General features: G+C 33.4%; 3 protein-coding genes and 2 pseudogenes across 3 annotated transcripts; 1 reads left to right on the top strand and 4 right to left on the bottom strand.

The window, feature by feature from the left end:
* Nucleotides 1–2,043: 2,043 nt before the first annotated feature.
* On the top strand, nucleotides 2,044–2,643 carry LOC125575843 (ankyrin repeat-containing protein BDA1-like). The gene is made up of 3 exons (XM_048734969.1): nucleotides 2,044–2,093; nucleotides 2,144–2,254; nucleotides 2,310–2,643. The coding sequence occupies exons 1-3, from the start codon at nucleotides 2,044–2,046 to the stop codon at nucleotides 2,641–2,643; spliced, it is 495 nt and encodes a 164-aa protein (XP_048590926.1).
* A 204-nt stretch (nucleotides 2,644–2,847) lies between these two features.
* Nucleotides 2,848–6,421, bottom strand: LOC125610206 (ankyrin repeat-containing protein BDA1-like). Its single transcript, XM_048782285.1, has 2 exons — nucleotides 5,466–6,421; nucleotides 2,848–3,616 (listed from the first exon to the last, which is right to left on the bottom strand). The coding sequence occupies exons 1-2, from the start codon at nucleotides 6,060–6,062 to the stop codon at nucleotides 2,927–2,929; spliced, it is 1,287 nt and encodes a 428-aa protein (XP_048638242.1). The 5' UTR covers nucleotides 6,063–6,421; the 3' UTR covers nucleotides 2,848–2,926.
* Nucleotides 6,422–6,880: 459 nt separating this feature from the next.
* LOC125610205 lies at nucleotides 6,881–8,627 on the bottom strand (annotated as a pseudogene).
* Nucleotides 8,628–11,042: 2,415 nt separating this feature from the next.
* On the bottom strand, nucleotides 11,043–13,152 carry LOC125610204 (ankyrin repeat-containing protein BDA1-like). The gene is made up of 3 exons (XM_048782284.1): nucleotides 12,910–13,152; nucleotides 12,160–12,808; nucleotides 11,043–11,982 (listed from the first exon to the last, which is right to left on the bottom strand). The coding sequence occupies exons 2-3, from the start codon at nucleotides 12,754–12,756 to the stop codon at nucleotides 11,242–11,244; spliced, it is 1,338 nt and encodes a 445-aa protein (XP_048638241.1). The 5' UTR covers nucleotides 12,757–12,808; nucleotides 12,910–13,152; the 3' UTR covers nucleotides 11,043–11,241.
* Nucleotides 13,153–13,959: 807 nt separating this feature from the next.
* LOC106346597 lies at nucleotides 13,960–15,427 on the bottom strand (annotated as a pseudogene).
* Between the last annotated feature and the right edge of the window lie 2,816 nt (nucleotides 15,428–18,243).

Raw genomic sequence — 18,243 nt, 5'->3', positions numbered from 1 at the left:
TTACGGTATTCAAGAAAAAGGAAAATGAAGCAGTCGTAAGTACTTACAAAAGTCAACCCAAAACAATCGCATGTTTTTAATTTTTAAAATAGTTAAATTGTAAATATTATTTGTTCGTAACAAAACATATATAAAGGATGTGATTGGTTAATCAATAGAGTAAAACGGTGGAAAAGAAAAGTGAAAGTAGGATGAAACAAAACAATACAGTTGGCGTTAACTTTTCCATTTCATCCAAGGTGAGAACAATTTTACTCTACTTTATTCTTATTTTTAGAGTATGGAAGAATGAGAGTAAATCAGCTGAAACTGAAAATATTTTTCACATTTTTCACTTTACTCTAATTATACCATACAGTCAGACTCAAAATCTCATAATAATAAGTTTAAAATTTACAGAAAATTATTCATACATAAACAACTAATTTGGTTAGTTGTACAAAAAAACCTTCTAAATGCCTAATAATGATTAAATCTACCTTCTTCTTTAATATTTTAACATTAATCTAAGATAGCTAATAGTACTACTAATTTTTGTGAACATTATTTATAAAAAAACTAAATTGAGGTTTCTGTTTATGCGTCTATGAAAAAACTTAAAACTGAAAACTACAAAGGGATAGTCAGAAAGAATGAATTGTTAGGAAATATTTACATGCATTATAATTTTAAATATATTTTCTAAATATATTTTTTCATTTTATTATACACCTATTTCATTTTAAATCATTAAGAGTATAACTATCTTACACTGTCAAGTAATTAAATTTTATTTAGAATTAGCATGAACGAAACACTCTAATAACATGATCTTGCTGGATTCTCAACCCAATTTTAATTTTTATGTTAAAAAAAAACAACAATTTCACTTAAAAAAAATAAAAAAAACAACAATTTCATCTAAAACAGTTTTTGCATTTCCACTATCATAGGGGACGAAGAAGTGAAAGTTTTAGATAATTATAAAGCATACAGATTTAAATACAAAAATATTAAATTATTATGTACGGTATTTTAAATTATTGAAAAATAGATATATTGTTTGCTTTAATACCAACAACACGATTATACTTCAACAGTTCCAATTACATTAAAGATAAATTGCTTATAATACCACAAATTAGATATAACTTTCCACAAATGCATTTAATCAAAACTATCCTAACATTTGAATTTAAGATTTAATTGGGGTTTATTATTTAAAGGATGGAACTGGGTAAAAGTCCATAAATAATTCTTACATATTTAAAAATGATTATGAGGGTTAGTTTAGTTTTTTATTACAAATTTAAAGTATTTATGGAAAATTATTCTTTAAAGATATTTGAAAATAGTATCAATTCAATAGTAAAATTAGAATTTCCCCTTAACATTATTAGAAGAACCAGGAAAAATATGCAAAACTAAATTAATGTACGAAACACAGTGATCACCATGTTAAAGAAATCACAATTAAAAATATCCCAAACTACTTTATTATTATGTTAGAGATACTAGAGTATTTCTGATCAAATATTATGTAAAACTATTTTCAAATATAATATAAATTAAAATGGTGAAAATTATTGTATCTAATCCGCGCGTAGCGCGGAGAAAAGATCTAGTATCTTTAAGAAGGGGTTACAGCATTTGCATTCTCAAAATATAAGCCATATATTATGCTAACGGTAACGTTAAAACCAACTTGATCGGGGCTCAGGCCTCAGACTTAACACTGGTGTCTTGACAAGCTTGCAGCGGCTTAAGACTATAAAATATTCGAATGATTAAGAAACCCATAGGTAAATCGCTTTGCTTGAATGGATAGGATGATTATGTGTGGATAAGCAAAGATATTAGTTTTTTTTTTAAAGCTAGTGTGAACTTCATGTGTCAAAAGGTCTTTCTTTATTATTTCTCTTACTTACATAGTTACATGTGAAAAGTCACTCTCTTCGTTTAGTCATCTCACTTACTCACTGGTTCTTTTGCCTTTATAATCACTTTAACTTCATCAAACTTGTAGAGTTAGCTCCATAATAAACCTTAAAACTTGTTTTTCCAATGGATCCAAGACTTCAACAAGCAGCTGAATCTGGAAGCATCGATGAGCTGTATGATCTTATTGATGAGAATCCATACATACTTGAGAACATTGATGCAGTACCATTGTGACCACTCCCCTCCACGTAGCTGCAGCTTCTGGGAACTTACCATTTGCCAAGGAGATGCTGAATTTCAAGCCCTCTTTTGCCAGAAAGCTCAACACAAAAGGGTATTAGTCCGTTGCAACTCGCTGTCAACATGGATCAAGATGACTTTGTTTGCAGGATGATCTGGCTTGACGGCGGTCTTGCCCGCGTTAAAGGGAGAAACAGCATCACGCCGTTTCATTTACTAGCGCTAAAAGGAAACGCAGACCTTGTGGCAAGGAGCCTTCGTAAATCCCCTGAGTGTATCCAAGATGAGAGCGTAGATCGCCAGAATGCTCTGCATCTTGCTGTGATGCATGATAGGTTTGACGTTCTCCAAGTCCTCACAGGATGGATCCAGAGAATGAGCCAAAGAGACGCTGACTCCATTGAGAGTCGTGTTTTGAATAATGTGGATATTGACTACAACATGATCGCCAGGCATGTTTTTCTTTTCTTTTTCTATATTTAAAACCAAAGTTCTAAAATTTGGTATAGACGGTCTTGCCAGAAACGATTTTCTTAAAACCAATTCATACAATTCAAATTGATTGAAACTGTTCTAAATTGGTTAAATCGATCTAGGTTAGTTTCTGCTTTTAAATTAATCAATAATGTTATTATAAATCTATAAATTTGTCTTATTTCTTTTGTTTTGTACATCTAATTATAATAATTCATCACAATAATTTTATAATTAAACTTAAAAACTAATATATGTCATAGTCTGTTGTAAAAGCGACACACATGTTGTATCAAACTTTCCAAAACCAGCTCAATTTGGGATCAGGTGCTACCGTCTGATGCCTCCGCCATTGCCTTAGGAAAACTTCCATCAAAACATATAGAGGAAAAAGCAGGTACAAGGCAAAGCACGCGGTAAGAAACACTAAAGGCTGCGGTGAAATTACAGCCATTGCTAATGCGTAAGAAACACACAGAGACGCTCCTATATAGAAAAACCACAGTGTCAACAAACCTCTAGCTGGTAAGAGAGAATAGGTGTAGAATAAAGCGCAGCAGAAGCCTATGGTATTGGAAAGCCACAGCACGATGAAGAATGTCTGTTTCATCACCGCATGACCCTCTGATTGGGTTACACCTCCTGGAGGCTGGAGGGAGGTCTGGTAAGTGGCTGTGATTAGCAAAGTGCATATAATTAAGAAGACTCCACGAGCTTCGTCTGATGTGTCCGAACTTATGCGTCTTGTATGCGTGGAGCAGTAAGCCCAAAACGTGATTGGTAATTTGAAGAAGTCGTACGTTTTTTTCATCAGTTTTGGCAGAGAAGCTGCTTCCATGCACCCGGTTTTTAGAGCAGCTTGTTCTAATTCTCCACCTTCATCAATTTGTCCATGTGTTCTTAAGATATCAAGGAATGTTAAACCATCACCATTTACTTCGTTCCGTTGAACCATTCGACATTCTAGTAAAAGTTTCATCATCTGCATAAAATGACTAATCAGTTTAGGGGCCGGACATCATTACTTGGTATTCGTACTTGATCCATACTCGCCTTAAAAAGTCAAGTACTGCCGTTGTCAAGACAAATAATAATTACTCCTTTATTTGCTAATTGTTATATGCTCTATTAAATACTTGTTACTTCCTAATAATACTTATCTTATTTTTTTATTTTTATTTAAGGTAAGGCACAAATATTCATTACTCATCTTATACTTGTTACTTGTTTCGTATCTGTCTTAATTTTGCAAGTATCAAATAATTGGACGGAGCAAAGAACCCGCAAGGAATTCATTTTTGATCAAATACTCAGAGATAGCAAGTATTCGTTTATAACAAGTAAATCTTATATATTAAAACAGAAGTCACAACCTTGATTCATGTGTGATTTTTTTAAAAATAGACCTAATGGACCTATTCATAGAAATTCATACTATATTTTAATTCAGACTAATAATAAATATAATTTTTAAAATACTTTAATCATAGTATCTTTTGATATCTTTTCATTTTAAATATAAATATATTTATTTTAAAATTCTAACAAATCTGTTTAAAAAGATTTTTACAAGATCTTCATTTTCGAAATTATATTTAAATATTTTCACTAATTTCGAAATTAGTTTAAAATATTATTATACATTAATATATTTAATTATATAAAATGAAAAATAAAAAAATCTATAACATTTTAGTTATTATATAATCATAATCAATCATATTAAATTAAAATTATTATATTGAGCTAAATATAATAAAATTGTATTAAATTTACATATTTATATATTTTATTTTCGTAATTATAAAATATTTATGTTCAAAAATAAAATCTAATATGTTGGTAAGATGGGTTAACATTATCAAACTATATAATACATGTATTTTTAAAGTTAATAATATAAAATCTTTGCAACTACTTTAATCATAATATATTTTCATTTTAAATATAATATATATTTATATATTATATTTTAAAAATTCTAATAAATCTGTGTAATATTTAAACAATAACTTAATGTATTTTAAGTTATCGTTTAGAAATAAAAATAAATAAATTATAGTCATGATCACGTTAAAATATAATTATTATACTAAAATAAATATGATAAAATTATATTCAATTGATAAATTTATAAATTTTATTTTCATAAATATAAACTATTTATTTAAAATATAATATGATGATAGAACGGCTGAAAATTAACAAACTATATAATACATGTCTAAAAATTAACATATCTTACACTTTTATATATACAATAATAAATTATCTAAAATGAATAAGCATAAAAATATTGGTAAAAAGAAATCCAGTTTTGAAATACGGGTCAGAATTTAGCATAAATTAAATACAAAATATTTTTTAAATATATTTTCTCATGAATATATTTATTTGCTTAATAACTAAATGCAAATACAATAAGATAAATATATAATAATAAGTGGTAAATACATAAGGTTTAAACAATTAATTAATTATAACATGTAAATTATAAAATTATTGTATTTGAAATAGTTATATAAATATTTATGTATATGATTAACATCAAAAATATATACCACTTATGTTTTTTTTTTTTGTAACATACCACTTATGTTCTAAAACAATAATTTATGTATAGAAAAGTGAAAACAAACACCCGTGCGGTTGCACGGGTCAAAATCTAGTACAAGTTTAAATTGTTATTACTCATGCAATGCAAGTCAAGTATCAAGTACACCTAAAATAGCGAGTAAGCTACTTACTCCCAGCCCTATTAATCACAGCTTTGAAAATATTGTTAAATCTTTGGCTTCCTGTCTCTTGTGAAATTAGAATATAAAGCATACCTGATGATCATTCTTATATGCTGCAAGGTGCAAAGGCGTGTTGCCGTTTAAATCCATCTTATTCAGAACAGAATATTCGATAGATCGAGCATTTCTCTGACTCATTCTCTGGATCCATCCGGTGAGAACCTGCAGAACTTCAAATCTTTCATTCATCACAGCAAGATGCAAAGCATTTTGGCCAGTCACGCTCACATCTCGAATACATTCAGGAGAAGTTACGAGGCACTCCACCACAAGATCTACGTTCCCTCTTAACACTAGGAGATGGAACAGCGTGATGCCTTCTCTGCCTTTAACACCAGCAAGGCTGGGATCAATCCTGAGCAGCCAGGTGACGAGCTCTTGCTGATCCTTCTCCACAGCAAGGTGCAACGGACTGCACCCGTTTGTATTCAGTTTTTTGGCAAAAGACGGCTTGAGATTCAGCATCTCTACGGAAAACGCTATTTTCCCACAAGCTGCAGCTATGTGAAGGGGAGTGTTCACGAATGGCATGGCGTCGATGTTCTCCAGTATGCACGGATTCTCATCGATCAAAGCATAAAGGTCACTGATGCTACCTGATTCAGCAGCCTGTTGAAGTCTTCGATCCATATAGAGCTTCGGGTACTCAAGTAAGAATACTACAGTAAAAGTATAGGGTAGCAGAAGTAGGCAGAAGCTCTATCTTCTGTAAAATTAAATTCTATCCTATTCTGGCTACCAGGAAGTTTCAAAGCAAAGAACCATTCAAACTTGTCGTTACAGATGGTTTATTTCCGTATGTACAGGAGGTGGGTCCTAAAGAGTTTCCTACCACACGCCATTTTATCAATCAATGATATGCCCATCCATGTCAACAAGAGCTCTTGAATGACTTGTCCCATTATAGGCCTATGAAAAATAAACATGAATGTCCATCCATGTTGATTCTCTACCCAATTGTTTGCTGGTTAGATTTGTGTATCAGAGTTTTCATGCTCTTAATCTTTGTCTCTCACTCTTTCAGTCTGAATTTTGACATTAGCTTAGTCTGACTTATTAATATTATATGATTCACATTGTTTTCTAGAGATAGTCAGAATGTTTGTCATTCATGATTGGTTGGTTTTAAAATTTCCATAACCCTTATTGCATTGTTTTTTGGATGTCTGGTAGTTGGCTGTAGACATGTCAATTAGGGTAAGACATGTTAAACCATCACCATTTAATTTGTTTTCACGAACCGACCGGCATTCTAGTAACTCTGATCTCGGCGGAGTTTCTTTTGATCTTTTGCTGGATCCATCCGGTGAGGACTTGGACAACTTCAAATCTGTCATTCATTACAGCGAGGTGCAGAGCATTTTTGCAATTCACGCTCACATCTTGGATACATTCAACAAAGATGGTGTTGAGAGTCGAAGCAAATATCAGTGCATATTTTTCACATGCATGAAATCATTTCCTTACAATTATATTAAACAACATGTACAGCATAACAAACATAAAATTCAATAAATTACAAAACTGAACATTATGGCAATTTAACGAAAAATCTAAACAAGGGGCATGGCATATGTTTTTTGACGGTTGCATTTTTTACCTTCTCAGAATCAATCATCTCTTCTCCTGTAATAGAAGTAACACATGTTGTATCAAGCCTTCCAAAACCAGCTCAATCGGGGCATAGGGGACACATTCCGATACTGTCGTATGAAAATTTCGAGCAAGAAATAGAGAGCAATGAGCAGGAAGAAGGCGAAGGTCGCGGAGAGAAACACTAGAGGGTGCGGTGAGATTACTGCCATCGCCAGAGCATAAGAAATGCACAGAGATGTGCCAATCCAAAAGAACCAAAGTACAAACAAACTACCAAGTGGTATGAGACAAAAGGTGTAGAGTATAGCGCAGCCGAAGCCTAAGGCGTTGAAAAGCCAAATAAGGATGAAGAATGTCTGTTTCATCACCACGGAACCCGCATTCGAATCCCCGAATTGATGTACACCTCCGGGAGGCTGGAGGGCAGTCTGGTAAGTGGCTGTTATTATCAAAGTGCATACAATCAGGAACGCTTCACGGGTTTCTTCTGATGTGTTAACCCTATGGCGTCTCATGAATGTGGAGAAAAATGTCCAGAAAAGTAAATGGTGATTTTAAAATATCAAACCAAGTTTTTGCAACAATTTGTTCCAAATCCAAGTCCTCTCTTAAGTCTCCACCTGCGTCTCTTCGTCCTTGGTTTCTTAAGATATCAAGGAAAGTTAAATTTTCACCATTTACTTCATTTCGCTGAACCGACCGACATTGCAGTAACAGTCTCATCATCTGCATAAAATGGATAATCATATTAGGAAAGAATCATAATGCATAGGAATCTTACATTGTTCACTCATCCATTGTTTTTTTTTTTTCATTGTTACTTAAGTTTGAGATGGAAGCCCATCCGCTTCACATGGTAGAACTTGTTTTTATATATAATTTTAAATAAGAATTGAAGAAGAAAAGAAAAACATGCCTGACGATCATTCTTAGATGCTGCAAGGTGCAAAGGCGTGTTGTAGTTAAGATCGAATTTATTCAAAACACGATACTCAATGGTGTCAGCGTCTCTTTGGCTCATTCTCTGGATCCATCTTGTGAGGACTTGGAGAACTTCGAATCTATCATGTATCACAGCAAGATGCAGAGCATTCTGGAAATCTACGCTCTCATCTTGGATACATTCAGGGGATCCACGAAGGCACCTCGCCACAAGATCTGCGTTTCCTCTTGACACTAGTAAAAGAAACGGTGTGATGTCGTTTCTCCCTTTAACGCGGGCAAGATCGCCATCAAGCCAGATCATCCTGCGGACAAACTCATTTTGATCCATGTTGGCAGCGAGATGCAACGGACTGTACCCTTTTGTGTTGAGCTTTCTTGCAAAAGAGGGCTTGAGATTCAGCATCTCCATGGCAAATGGTATGTTCCCAGAAGCTGCAGCTACGTGGAGGGGAGTGGTCACAAACGGTAGTGCGTCAATGTTCTCAAGTATGTATGGATTCTCATCAATAAGAGTACACAGCTCATCGATGCTTCCAGATTCAGCTGCTTGTTCAAGTCTTGGATCCATTGGAAAGAAAAGTTTTAGGTTTATGATAGAACTCTGCAAGAATGATGATGTTGAGTAAGGGAGGGGACTTTTATTTTCTGTCGTGGCCTCGTTACCTACAATATTCAGATTTATATACACTCTTGAAACAAAAGAAATTAAGTATCGACCTTGAGTGTGTTAAGAGGGAGCTTTGGAGCAAAAGGCAGGAAATGAAACATGCACCACGCGGAATGAGTCCCATTTTAAAAATAAAGAAAAACCTTTTATAAAGATATTATATTCCCACATGGTGTTCATACCGGAGTGGAGAGAGCAAACAACTAAAGACAAAAAGTGGAACCTAACAAGATAATCATAAAAGATCTGCAATCACTAGCATTTCCTCAATTAATCTCTTTTGCTAATTACCCACATAAAATCATCCATCCAAGCATAGCAATCTCCTGATGGGTTTCTAATTGATTCGAATTATATTAAGGCCTTCTAATAATCCTGAACGGGTGCAAGATACCAGTGTAAGTCTTCCTCTATGCCAGCTAGTCTTTTCTTCTTGGCATGGCATTAAACTTATTCACTAATCATTCGCAACTTTTAACTCCGAAAGCCTCATAAAACTCATGAAACACACCAAATTTTCTACATATATATATACACGAGGGAAAGCCACTCAATGTAAAATTTATAGACAATATTTTTCGGTCTATTTTTTATTGGTTAAAATATCTTTAAATTAGATGTATAGTTAATGATATTTTTATTTTGAAAATATATAAAAGTAAGTGTTTTATTAATGGATCTCACAAGACGGCTCAAGGTGAGGCAGTCAGACGGGTAGAATTGTCGGCTATAGTATCATTTATATAACGTTTCTTATAGTTTGTAATAGCATAATCAATCAGTGTTAAAAAAAATTAAAATGACAATTAAAATGAAACAAAGAGAATATATCATATATCATTAGTTAGACATGCTCTTCATTTTATAAAGTTATAATTTCATATCTATAAAACTGTTTCTTTTGAAGTAAACAAATTAATCTGATAGACGAACTAATATGTAACATGTTGGAACTTTAAAGAATTCTACAAAATTGGATATTTTAGAGTGTAAGCATATACTGTATTTTAAAACATTTACGGGCATGGATTATGATTGTAACTGTAAAGACATTTTATATGAATGACTATAATGCATTATCAAAGAACACCGAGTATAAGCAGACAAGAGTTTGGTCCAATGTTTTGAAACCCGATCCGGACCCGCGGTTGAACCGGTAAACCCGTCGACCCATAAACAATCCGGTTTGGGTTTTATGAAAAACCCAATATTTAGAAACCCGTAAAAACCCGCAAAAACCTACTAAAACCCGGAATCCGATACCGATTAAACCAATAAATAACTTTTACTCATTTTTTAGTTTTTAGATTATATTTTATATTCTAAGTTTTCAATTAAAAAGTTAGGTGCTGACAAAAAACAAGTTAGGTCTTCTACTTTCCGTTTTATATTTGTGATTTTTAGATTTTGATGAATATTCACTATGCCACCTAAAAAAATGAAGTGAACGATGATAGAGATAATCAAAATTAGTCGATGTGATTTGGTGTTAATTTATTTATGTTATTGACAATTTATTACAATGATCTTTTACTTTTAGTTTATTTTGAATTTGAAGTTAATTTATTATTCACATTAGATATTTAAATATTTGTAAGTTTTATATCTTGATTTTTTTAGATGTCATAACTCTTACTTTGTTACAAAAAATTTTAAATAGTCTAAACTATTTTTTTGATATTTTGCATGTCAAATAAAAATTAAAATATAGAAACTAAAGTTAAGTATTTGTTAAATATTTTTTAAACATAAAGTATATACATATCCAAACTATTATTTTATGTTTTAAAAAACATTTAGAAAATATTAAATTTTAGTTTTTATATATTTATTTTCATAGCTAATATAATATTATTTAATAAAATTAATTCATTTATTAACCCACGGTTCATCCGCGGTCGATCCAGTGACCCGGTAAATCGTCCGGTTCAGTCTCCGGATTGGGTTTAAAAACATTTGTTTGGTCATATGCATGATATTGATAGATAATAATATAATACATATCTGTGAGTATATAAACTAACGTGACCATACCAAAAAACATAGCGCTATACTATATTTTATGAATTCACATTTCTCGCATATCTATTTATACTTAGCACTAGTTAAAGTGAATAAGTATTGAAAATTGAAATTCATACAGCAATCAGAAACACTCCACGAGCTTCATTTTTAAGAGTTTGCCTTTGGCCTCTCAAGACCGTGGAGTTATATGTCCAGAAAGTGACTGGCGATTTAAGAAGATCAGACCTTGCCTCTAGTTTGGATTTTTTTGGCATAGAATCCGCCTCTTTACACCCTGATTTTGATATGGATACATTCAACAAGAGAGTTTTTTTTTTTGTAGAAGCTCTGTGAGCAGGAGTCCTTTTCTAGGCCATAAAGTTTGAGCAAGAGGACAATAGAAGCAAAGATGGTATCAAGATTCCCATGCATGAAATCATTTTTTACATAGCATAGTATATATAAAAGTCAATAAGTTACAAAACTGAACATTATTGCAATAAAAGACTAAACAAGGGGCATGGCATGTGTTTTGACGGTTGCATCTTTTACCTTCTCAAAATCCTCTCTTCTGTAATAGAAGTGATACATGTTGTATCAAACCTTCCAAAACCAGCTTAATCGGGTCTTAGGGGCCATAGATCGATGCTTCCGCCATCGTTGTATGAAAACTTCAAGCAAGATATAGAGAACAATGAGCAGGAAGAAGGCGAAGGTCGCGGAGAGAAACACTAGAGGGTGCGGTGAGATTACTGCCATTGCTAGAGCATAAGAAATGCACAGAGTTGTCCCAATCCAAGAGAACCAATTTTCAAACAAACTACCAAGTGGTATGAGACAAAAGGTGTAGAGTATAGCGCAGCCGAAGCCTATGGTGTTGGAAACCCAAATAAGGATGAAGAATGCCTGTTTCATCACCACGGAACCCGCATTCGAATCCTCGGATTGATGTAAACCTCCGGGAGGCTGGAGGGCAGTCTGGTAAGTAGCTGTTATTATCAAAGTGCATACAATCAGGAACACTCCACGAGATTCATCTGACGTGTTAGTCCTTAGGCGTCTCATGCCCGTGAAGCAGAATGACCAGAAAGTGAATGGTGATTTTAAAATCTCAAACCTTGCCTTGGGTCTTGGCAAGGACGCCGCCTCTTTACACCCGGTTTTTGCAACAACTTGTTCCAAATCTAAGTCCTCTCCCAAGACTCTCGGTCCCTGGCTTCTTAAGTCTCCACCTGCGTCTCTTTGTCCTTGGGTTCTGAAGATGTCAAGGAAAGTTAAACCATCACCATTTACTTGGTTCCGCTGAACCAATCGACATTCCAATAACAGTTTAGCCATCTGCACAAAATGGGTCATCATATTAGGAAAAAGAATCTTAACTTATAAGAGGAATCTAACATAGTTCACTAGTTCATTGTTACTTAATTTTGAGATGGGAGCCCATCCACTTCACATGGTAGAACTTGTTTTTATATACAGTTTTAAATAAGAAATGAACAGGAAAAGAAAACATGCCTGGTGATCATTCTTATATGCTGCAAGGTGCAAAGGCGTGTTGTTGTTAGAATCCCATTCATTCAGAACACAATACTCAATGGAGTCAGCATTTCTTTGGCTCATCCTCCGGATCCATCCAGTGAGGACTTGGAGAACTTCAAATCTATCATGTATCACAGCAAGATGCAGAGCATTCTGGCTATCTACAGTCTCATCTTGGATACATTCAGGGGAAGTAAGGAGACACTCTGCCACAAGATTTGTTTTTCCTCTTGACACTAGTGAAAGAAACGGTGTGATGCCGTTTTTCCCTTTAACGCGGGCAAGACCATTATCAAGCCAGAGCATCCTGCCGACAAACTTAGTCTTATCCTTGTCTACAGCAAGATGCAATGGACTGTACCCGCTTGTGTTGAGCTTTCTAGCAAAAGAGGGCTTGAGATTCAGCATCTCCTTGGCAAATGGTATGTTCCCAGAAGCTGCAGCTACATGGAGGGGAGTGCTCACAAATGGCACTGCGTCCATGTTTTCAAGTATGTATGGATTCTCATCAATAAGAGCATAGAGCTCGTCGATGCTTCCAGATTCAGCTGCTTGTTGAAGTCTTGGATCCATTGGAAAGAAAAATTTTAGGTTTATGATAGAATTTTAGGTTTATGATAGAACTCTGCAAGATTGATGAAGTTGAGTGAGGGACTTTTGTTTTCTATCGTGGCCTCATTACCTACAATTCAGATTTATACTCTTAAAACAAAAGAAAGTGTCGACCTTGGGCGTGTTTAAGAGGGAGCTTCCGAGCAAAAGCCAGTAAGTCAACCTCCATGCGGAATGACTCACATGTAAGAGAAACGACAAAGAAAAACCTTTCATCAACCACTTTTAAAGATACTATATTCCCACATGAAGTTCATACTGGAGAGCAAGCAACTAAAGACAAAAAGTGGAACCTAACAAGAAATCATAAAAGCTCTGCATCCACTAGCATATTCTCAATTAATCTATATTGCATACCCACGCAAAATCATAAAGACAAGTATTGCCATATCTTGACGGGTTTCTAATTGATTCGAATATATTAAGGCCTTCTAATAATACTGAACGGCTGCAAGATACCAGTGTAAGTCTGGCTCTATGCCAGCTAGTCTTTTCTTGTTGACATGGCATTAAACTTATTCACTAACCATTCGCAACTTTTAACTCCGAAAGCCTCATAAAACATGAAACACACCAAGTTTTATATATCCAGAAATGATTGCATTCCAGAAAACAAGATTACTCTGCGGATCCAACTCGTTCTAAATTCTCCTAGCAGATAGAATATCTATGTACTTAGCAAGCATTTCAAGAACAAGAGAAGGATATACCCGAGAATACGCAGTAGCTTGGATCAACCAGTACACACATCTCCAAGCAAGACACAGCTGATTTGTTACGTCCTCGGAATTGAAGTCATTATGAAGACCCATATAGAATGACCAAAGAGATCTGTAGAAAACATAAAGACGAGACAGATCAAGATGCTAAACCATTCATACAGTCATATCAGACATCCGCACAGACGCATTATTCTGAAATGATTTTGCATATTTTTTTTAGAAAAAGACCAATTCACAATCTTCGTATTTACATTACATTGAAAGTAAAAAAAGGAGGTTATCTTTGCCTTCACAAAGTGTTTCTTTGTTTCAGCAAAGTGGCAAATGCTCAGCCTGGGATGTGATGCCGCTGCCTTCTTATTAGGCCTATGAAAATACTCCTGAAAGTCCCATTCATGGGGATTCTCTCAATTACTCTGTTTGTCTCACTATGCTTGCCAACTCACCCCAGTAAATCCGCCGATGGATTTCTTATTAATTTGAATATTTTCTGACCCAAGTAATCCTGAACGGCTGCAAGCAGTCAAGACATCAGTCTAAGTCACACGGTCTGGCTCTATGCCTTCTTCTTTCATCTTTGAGAATAAATTCAGCGTTTCAGCTCTTTCTCCATTAGCTGAAAAGGCTGAGATTAACGTATTATAAGAGACAATATCTCATTCATTCATTTCTTCCAAGACCCGTTCTGCTTCCCTCAAGTTTCCACACCTTGCGTGCATGAAGATCAAAGACCTGTATCCCGAAATGCTTAGCTTGATCTGGTTCTTAGCAGTGTAATCCACAATCCAATCACCTAATTTCATATCCCCCACATGTCCACAAGCCGAGAGAGCAGTAACCTTGTCACTTCATCCAGTTTGGAATCTCCAGAGTCAATCATCTCTTTGAAAAACTCTGCACAGTGCAGGCTGTCCGTTATGAGCAAAACCAGCAATCATCGAGTTCCAAGAAACAACACTCCGCTCAGGCATTGCATCAAAAAGCTGCATAGCCGAACTCAAATCTCCCATTCTGGTATGTCCCGAAATCATAGCGTTCCAAGTGACAAGATTCCTCTGAGCGCCTAGCTCGTTGAAAGTTCTCCTAGCAGATAGAATATCTTTGCACTTAGCATGCCATATCAAGCAACGCCCTCTTCACATAGCAATTCAAACAGACTCTCTTATCACCAATCAGTTTCACCAGTGAATGAGGAAGGGAAAGAACACGCGGATATAACAGTGACCCATGTGGTCTCATTTGGCCTAACTCCAAGTCTCAACATATCGTTAAACAGCCTCAGAGCTTCCTCTGTAAACCCATCATGTGCATAACCTGAAAGCATCGCCTTCAATCCAACTCACAACGCTCTTCTCACCCATCCGATCAAAACACTACCTTGCTCTTTCCAAATCCTTGAGCTTTGCGAAACCAGTAATCATCACCGTCCAAGAAACCACATCTGTTTAACTCTCAGGCATCATATCAAAAAGCTTACAAGCTTCCTCCTTATTCCCACACCTCCCAATACCCAGAAACCATCACATTCCAATAAGAAACCTTTCTCTGAGTAAATTCATCGAACACCTTGCGTGCACTTCCCACTGACTCATACTTCCCATACATATCCATCATCCAGACCTTTGATGGTAGAGACGAAGATCATCGTTCGCCATACCCACCAGCTAAAAGTATCTAAACACCGAATTGAAGACTACGACGTTGGGGAACGCCACTGAACGTAAAACGAGCCGCGCGTAGTGAGACGGCGCTCGGCGGCGCGTGCAGGAGGCGATGAGACGCGAGGCCCAGTAGCTTTGTCGATGGAGGGAGTTGGAGATGACGAACTGACCATGGAATTGGTTTAGTTGAGTGAGTGTTAGAGCTTGTGAAGATATGGCGGCAAGAGATGAAGTGATCTCTCGAGACATATATATATAGTTTCCCGCTGTCTTCTCTCTTCGGTTCAAATTGAGGGGAGAAGTTTTTTTTTTTTTTTTTTTGTCACTGTCAGGGGAGGGAGAAGTTTAAAGTATAATATATATATATATATATATATGTGTGGGTAGAGTTGGATTTTGAAAGCCCGTAAAGTCCATTACTTGGACAAAAGACCCATCTATTTAAAACAAATATTTAAGTGTCCATAAGATTTAGATTTTCTTTTCTAATTTCGTAAGGCAGAAAGCAAATCAATTACAAATATACTCCATGTTTCAGTTTAAATATAGTTTTATAATAAAAGTTTCGTTTAAAATAAATATTATTGTATAATTTTAGTGTAAAATTTATAGACAATATTTTTCAGTCTATTTTTTATTAGTTGAAATATCGTTAGATATATAGTTAATAATATTTTTATTTTGAAAATTTACAAAAGTAAGTGTTTTATTAACAGATCTCACAGGACGGTTCAATGTGATGCAGTCAAACGGGAATCTTCATAAGGCCGGTTGTAGTATCGTATATGTAATGTTTCTTATACTTTGTAATAGCATAATCAACAAGTCTTAAAAAAAATTAAAACAACAATTAAAATGAAACAAAGAGAATATATCATATGTCATTAGTTAGACATGCTCTTCATTTTATAATGTTATAATTTCATATCTATAAAACTGTTTTTTTTAAGTAAACAAATTGATCTGATAGACGAACTAATATGTAACATGTTGGAACTTTAAAGATATTTTTAGAGTGTAAGCATATACTGTACTAGGTGTTTTGCCCGCACATGCGGGCATTATCTTCTTACGAATAATTTTTGGTTTATGTCTTATTAATTAAAAAATAATATAATAAATAATTATTAATGATTTAACAAAAAGTTTAATATTTTTATTATATATGTTTATTATTGGGATAATTTTTGATATATTAATATTTAATTATAAATGGTTCTATATCTTAATGTCTTATAATAAAAAAATATTTCCAGATAACAACTGTATATATATATATATATAAAAGAATTATCTTATTTATTTTTAAAAATATATGTTTTTATTTTGATATTTTTTCATATTAGTTTATAATCAATTAGCTAATATAACTTATAATCTATTATTATTAATATAAAATTCTTTTAAATTATATATTAAGCAAAAATATCTAAAATCATGAAGAATACGACACACAAACAAAATCAGCTTTTGATTGATTAATATTTAATTAGAAATTGTTCTATGTCTTAATCTCTTATAATAATAAAATTTTATTTTCCAGATAACAATAAAATATATATGTAAAACAATTATCTTTTTTTTTTTAATTTTGATAATTTATTATATTAATTTATAATCAATTTAGTAATATAAAATATAATCCAATATTATTAAAATAATAATTCATTTTAATTATATAATTAGCTTTTAAAAGCACTTATATATTTGAAATATTTTATAAAAATATTTTTGATTGATTAATATTTAATTATAATTTCTTTATATCTTAATGTTTTATAATAAAAATATTATTTCAGATAACAACAAAATAATATGTAGAAGATTTATAGTATAGAAAAATGTATTTTTGTTCATTTATCATATTAATTTGTAATTAATTAGGTAATATGAAATACAATATAATATTATTAATATAAAATTCGTTTTAATTATATAATAAGTCAAATACCTAAAATTATGGAGAACTTGACACATAAGCAAATTCACTTCTCAAATAATAGTATAGATGAGCATTAAGCAATATCATTAAATAAAACAGGGCATGGATTATGATTGTAACTGTAACGACATTCGGAAAGGAGCGTCTATGATTAAACCCCGACCAGATTGATCAGTAGCTTGTCTTGGTTCTTCCTTCGGTATTGACTAAGGTTCTCTAACATGTTATCAACATAGAGACAACCTTTGCTAGTTGTTTTTCTTTTCTTCTAGGAATTTAGAAGACTAATAAATTTAATTTGAGTGGCAATGAAAAAAGCTTCGAAAACAGACAAAATAGCGGCATGTGCATTTCGTCGTTAATCTGTTTATTGCTTATATGAATGACTATAATGCATTATCAAAGAACACGGTATAAGCAGCCAAGAGTTTGGTCATATGCATGATATCGACAGATAATAGTATAATACATATCTGTGAGTATAAACTAACGTGACCATAGCAAAAAAAAAACAACTCAATGATTCCTGGAAAATAACTCCGGTCTATGTAAAAAAGCAAATTATTAACACATCTAGTAATAAGTTCCGATGTGTGAAATATTGACCAGACAAAAAAACATAGCTCTATACTATATTTTATGAATTCACATTTCGCGCATCTCTATTTATAATTAGCACTAGTTAAAGTGAATAAGGAGTATTGAAGAATATATGATAGTATTCAAAAAATATTTCTACATAGATATATATGTGTGCAAGACTGGGATCCCTTTAGTTGTGTATGTCAGTATGTATGGTATGGTATATATATTTGAGAAAAAGATCAACTTCATATTCCGATTTGTAAGGTACGTAAGATTCAGTGAATAGTGAATACATATGATCCTTGTATAGTATTGTGGTGGTTGTAAGTTGTAACTTGTAAGACTATAATTACTGGTGTAATAATTTGGCAGTTGTAACATTTTGTCCAATTATTAAAAACAAGATGAGTTGAATGTGGTAAGTAGTTACATTAAGATCACTCACGATGGAAAACAAAAGAAATATTTTTAAAACGACTTATTCTTGGGTTCACTCCCTAAGGTGAACCTCTAGGTTCACCCACCAATAGGATTGTGT

Source organism: Brassica napus, chromosome A6 (assembly GCF_020379485.1).
Source record: "Brassica napus cultivar Da-Ae chromosome A6, Da-Ae, whole genome shotgun sequence".
Lineage (NCBI taxonomy): Eukaryota > Viridiplantae > Streptophyta > Magnoliopsida > Brassicales > Brassicaceae > Brassica > Brassica napus.
This window is presented reverse-complemented; position numbering and strand designations above follow the sequence as displayed.